At 43.5% G+C, this 5380-nt stretch overlaps 1 protein-coding gene across 2 annotated transcripts in view; it reads right to left on the bottom strand.

Moving 5' to 3' along the window:
* Positions 1–197: 197 nt before the first annotated feature.
* nkd2b (NKD inhibitor of WNT signaling pathway 2b) overlaps positions 198–5380 on the bottom strand; it is a 24838-nt gene continuing 19655 nt past the window's right edge. Inside the window, exons 4-10 of one of the 2 annotated variants that reach the window (XM_005738498.1) lie at positions 4571–4631; positions 3953–4080; positions 2559–2654; positions 2077–2218; positions 1772–1829; positions 1546–1667; positions 198–1406 (exon numbers count right to left, since the gene is read on the bottom strand). In XM_005738498.1, the coding sequence (XP_005738555.1) occupies positions 790–1406; positions 1546–1667; positions 1772–1829; positions 2077–2218; positions 2559–2654; positions 3953–4080; positions 4571–4631 (1224 nt within the window). In that variant the 3' untranslated portion in view covers positions 198–789. Of the gene's footprint in view, positions 1407–1545; positions 1671–1771; positions 1830–2076; positions 2219–2558; positions 2655–3952; positions 4081–4570; positions 4632–5380 lie in introns of both variants that reach the window. The other variant, XM_013912218.1, reaches the window with a different exon arrangement.

Below are 5380 nucleotides of genomic sequence, written 5' to 3' on the forward strand. Positions count from 1 at the left end.
TTGGTTTAAATGGTTTAAATTTAAAATAAAAAAAGTGTTTTTCCTCTTTCTGTCCACACTTGCAGCAGTTACAAGGATAAATAAACAGACGTTCCCTGCAATAATATAAATGAACTATATAACGTTTATTAAAATATATAAAAGACAAAATACATATATGCATAATTATATCCATGATGAAATATGCATATAGAGTATAATAATTATACAGTAAAATGTGTTTACATATATATATATTTTTTATACATATACCAAGATATTTTTGCATTAAAACTGGCAGTGGTGATTTCATATTCCCCCTCCCCCCCAAAAAGGAAACCCCTCGGTCCACAGCAGGCCTCCGAGAGGAAATAACCCTCTGAAAAGCTTGAGAGCAGCAGCACCTTTACACCTGAGATCCATGTTTTGGAAAGGTCTCGCACAGAACAATACAACAATTCTGACAAATAGCTTCCATGAAGCATAATCAATAGCTTCAGGAAAGGAGGGCTGTTACATCAAAAGTCATCCTCTTTTATACTGGTACCTTCCCGGCAGAAAATCTACAAATAACACTCACAGTGTGGCACACGATATCATCCTTGTGGTGCAGCATTATCTGTCACCAAGCCACATGCTCCCCTGGTACATCGAATCTCGGGATTTAACTGTTTAGCTTTCAGGAAGGAAATTAAAAGATCCTGGGCAGAAGAGTGAGACCCTCCCATGGGATGACATTTAGTCCTTGTGACTGGTGTGGTTGGCTGTGGTTGGTCCTGTACAGTTTCAGCCACTGCACGCTGAAAGCGGTCATGTCTGGTGGTAATGGTGGTAGTGGTGATGGTGGTGGTGTTCGTGATGATGGTGGTGCTCATGGCGCTGGACCACAGGAACCACAAAGCCAGGGCTTCCAGGAGGGACAGACACCTGCTCTCTCTCCAGGCCTGGCAGTACAGAGGGCACTGGGGGTGGCTGCTGGGGGTGGGACTGACTTGGCAGAGGGGTTTTGGATGGGGATAGCGCCTCACGGCCTTTGGCCCTCAGGCGTTTACTGTGGCTGTATTGCAAAGGATGCTGGTGGTGGCCGGAGCTTTGGGCTTGGTGTGGCAAGTGGTAGACATCCTGACCTCCATGAGCTGCTGCGCTGCCGCTGTGGAGCACCGTCTGCAGAGGAGGGTGGTGGCCATGACATTTAGTGGCTTTACCACTTCCGCTTCCCCCATTGTTGCCTCCGCTACCCTTGGAGGTTCCTTTAGGGGACTTGACGAACTGTGCACCTTTGCTTCGAGACTCGGTAGGATTGTAGCTATCGCTGATGACCTGTGAGCGGCGCTGGTGCGCAACTTGGACTTCTGGTTCCTGGGAGCACGAGCGGCTCTGGGAGCTGCGAGCATGAGCCTCCTGTGGAGGAAAGACAGGGGTGGTTCCTGACAGACAGGGCGGAGACAGAAATTAGTGTAGAACAGCTAAATTAAAGCTCCTGTAAATAAAATTACAATTTTATTTCTCTTCCCTCAACTTGCAAACAAGAAGGCTGCACGAAAACAGAACAGAAAAGACATTTACCTTCAAATCTGGAGGTGTAGTTCTCTATACCAGCCAGGTCAAGGTAGTGATTCCTCCTCTCTGTGTTCTCATCCACACAGTAATGTTGACCCTCAGTGGCTGGTGGCTCATTACTCTGCCCTCTACTGTTGTAAATAAGCATGTGGGTGCGTTAAGAAATAAATAGCTAACTCTCAAGTCGAGTCAACACAGTGTACACAGGAAAGGTTTTAAAACAAGTGCTGACCTGATGTAGGACGATAGCCTCTTGTCAGCTGAACGACCCTCCTCTTGGTGACAGCGCTCTGATGAGGGAGAGATCAATAGTTCAGACAAGGGAAAACTATCTTTCCCATCGATTTGCCATATCTGTAAGCTGCTATGTATAAATCATAAGCCAGGCGCTGTAAGTTTTTGTATGGTTACACGTGAAACACTTTCCACATTTGTTGCTTCTGTTGCAGAAAATAATTCTAATAATGATAATCGTAATGATATAATTAAGAGTATTGTTACAACGATAATCTAAGTTATAATGCTGGTGCCATCTACCTGCCCCCGTTTCTCTTCTGTGGCTTCTGGGCTCTGGAGTGACAGTCAGTTTGACACGCAGAGTCTTGCTCTTGTTATGACAGGACTGATTCACAGAGGCATCCACCACATCATAGATGGTGTGCATCAAACTCGACATGTCCTACAGTGACAGATAAAACACTTTTAATACAGTTTCTAGTGCTGTCGTCTGACACAATAACGTGTAAAAGGACAGACTATGAATAGTAAGAAGACACATGACACATGTAGAAGGCTCAGACAAGCACAACACAAAGGTAACATGATGCGAAGTAGCAGTGATCTCAACTCTGAATCTCAAAACACGTATAAGGTGCTTGGAATTTATAAAATATGAAACCAAAACAAAGTACCAGCACTCGCGGATGAACATGTTTATTGATATAAAATTAGTTGCCAATAAATGAATAAATATATTTAGAGGTATGCTCATCAGTAAGTGTCGCTATGTTGTCACATACCTCTTTAGTAACTTTTCCACTGTTGTCAAAGTCATAAAGAGTGAAGATCCACTCCTGGCGGTTGTCATCCTCCACAGAAACATCACACTCCAAATCCTGAGAATACAAACATTAAAATTTTTAGCAGTTGGTTGGCTTTAATCTCCATGTTTTTACCAATCCTAAGCACAGTAAGAGTACTGCATGCTCACTACTGCATGTCTGCAGTGTGCCAAAGAGAAAACACAGCAGCATTAATCACTGTGGTCAGTAAGTCCTTCAACTTTCTACAGATGAGTCAAAAATAAGTGTGGCCACCTTTCGGAGTTACCACTTTTTCTTAACCAACTTGAAGTCAGAAGTATCAGGTAACATGTTCATGAATGGAAAAATAAACATCTGGAGAATAGAGCCTGCAGCAGTGGAGATGGAGAGCTGACACAGTGTGAATGAGCACGTGCATTTACAAGAGATGAGACCTCAGGGAGAGACAAAGCTCTTTATGGTTTCATGAAATAACCTCGGCTCACGTAACCAGTGGTGATCACCAAAGGGCAAATCCAAGCAGTTCTTTAAAACATGCAGGTCTAAACATTACAATATATTTATTGGTCCCTAAATTCAATCAGGATATGGTCTGGAGTGGTGTAAACCTACAGACAGATGTTCTGCCCACATAGAGAAGGTATGCTGCGGCAGCTTGGGCAGAGGCTACCGATCATCCATTTACTGCCTGCAGTAGATGTTTAAATAGCTTTTACTCACTAAAACACACAACTAGTTTACTGCTTTTGGATCTTAGCATATGGCTTTTTATTTCTAACTGGGGAAAAAAAAAGTGTCATATGAGGCAACACTGACTCAGTGTTATACGCACTCGTTTAAAATGGTGTCTGAAGCTGTACGTGGCTTAGGCTGGAACGCCACAGTCCTGCTCTCATTAAACCCAATGTCAGTCAAATTTATCCCAGTTATGTCCGTACACTAACCCACTCCTGCGCACATACTTTGTGATAAACATCTGAACTGTTGTGTATTTGTAAACATAATCACATTACGTGGTTGAAGTGTGGTAAGTGTGGGTATGTACGGTGGTCTCGAGAGGTCAAGCGGACTGCAACTTAGGAAAACACCAGCAAATGCTGCAAAAGCACACAAAACACAACACGGGTTTTTCTGGGGACACAATAATGTGACGGGCCAGCTGGAGAAGTCACAGAAACCGAAATATTCAAAGGCTTGCAGAGGATTCATCGATGTTGTGTGGGAGAAAAAGATGCAAAGTATTATGTGTTTTAATCACATGATTCATATAATACTATAGATACATGCTTGCTATAAGCCGTTACTGTTAGCTTGGCGCTTCTCCTGCAGTTATGTCATGTTATTGTGTCCCCAGAAATAATTGTGCTTACATCCAGGCTGATACGCTTCTTCCCCGAAGCTTTGGTTGCGTCTCTAAGTGTCTCCCTCTCGCCTTCTTCTGAGTGCAGGTACTGCAGGTAGCTTTCACAGCCCTCAGCCTTCTCTGGAGGCAGAACCACTGTTAACACAAGAGGACACATTTCAGTTAGACACAAACACACTGATTTAATTTCATTTCAAACATCCTCTTTAATCGGAAACCCTCACAAGCCTTTATCCTTTTTGTCTGGCTACAAGGTGTCTAAGCACGACTGCTTTTTCATTCCAAGGAAAATAGTGTTTCTTTTATGCTATGCATTTGCCTTAACCTACGAAATGAAGCCAAAGATCTGCGCTCTAATTGATGGCTGTTAACTGTTCCAGATGTAATTAAGGAAAGCTTTTAAGATCTGCACGTGATACAAGGCTTATTCTTACTAGTTTTATTACAGACGTTTATTTTGTAGTGGTGCTGTGCTTAGTCCACGTAGCTTGGTATGCTTTAATCAAAGCCATTAAAACCCAGCTCACTGCACGTTTTGCAAAAAATCACATCCAAAGAAATCTTGTGGAAAACTTGTAGTTTGACCACAAGCCAAATCAATTGAAGCACATCCTTCTCCACTTACCCTCTAGGGGACAGTGTTGATCTGTGAACTGTCCTTCCTTCAGCTCACCATTTGGAAACTCCTGTGACAAGGAAACAAATTAGAAGAGAGAGAGGGAGAGGAGGAGGACGAAGAGGAGGAGGGAGAGAGAGATGTAAGTGAATCTACAGTTCAGACCACAGACACAGAGAAACAAACAGTTCCAGCTAAAGCATTTCCTACTCAGATGAACGGGAGAGGGCTGGAGGCTCCAGCGCAGCCAAACACTTTGAACATCTGCACGCTTATTGTGTTTCACTGTCTGGGACACAGCAGGCCCAGCCACAGCCAAGCTTTCAAGATTCCTCCAAGCCCTTCAAACAGATCCCTCACATCCATCAAAAAAAGACAAAAAACCTCACCATGATGCACTTCATCATCTGAGCTCTCTCTCAGCCAACCTGTTTATTCTCATCCTGCTTGACGCGACACCCACCGAGAAGCATTTGATGGCAGCTCTGAGTCTGTCGTATTTCTCACTTGCGACTCGGCTCAGAGACGTTTGGTTTATGTAAAACAAACTTCACAGTGAGGTCTCAGCAACAGTTATTTTGAATGGAGAATAATTACCAGATGGAAATTTCCGTGCAGATAGGATGGGACTGATTAAATGCACAACTCTATAGCCATAAAACAAAAGCAGGGGAAAGGAGGGGGTGAAAAATATCCTGCATTAAACAGAACCACAATGCATTCATAAGCATCCTATATATGTTCAGGCACACTGAGGCAAAGGCAGCAGGGTCTCCATGCACACACACACACACACACACACACACACACACACACACA

This window comes from Pundamilia nyererei, unplaced genomic scaffold (assembly GCF_000239375.1).
Source record: "Pundamilia nyererei isolate P.nyererei 1_Seehausen unplaced genomic scaffold, PunNye1.0 scaffold00084, whole genome shotgun sequence".
Lineage (NCBI taxonomy): Eukaryota > Metazoa > Chordata > Actinopteri > Cichliformes > Cichlidae > Pundamilia > Pundamilia nyererei.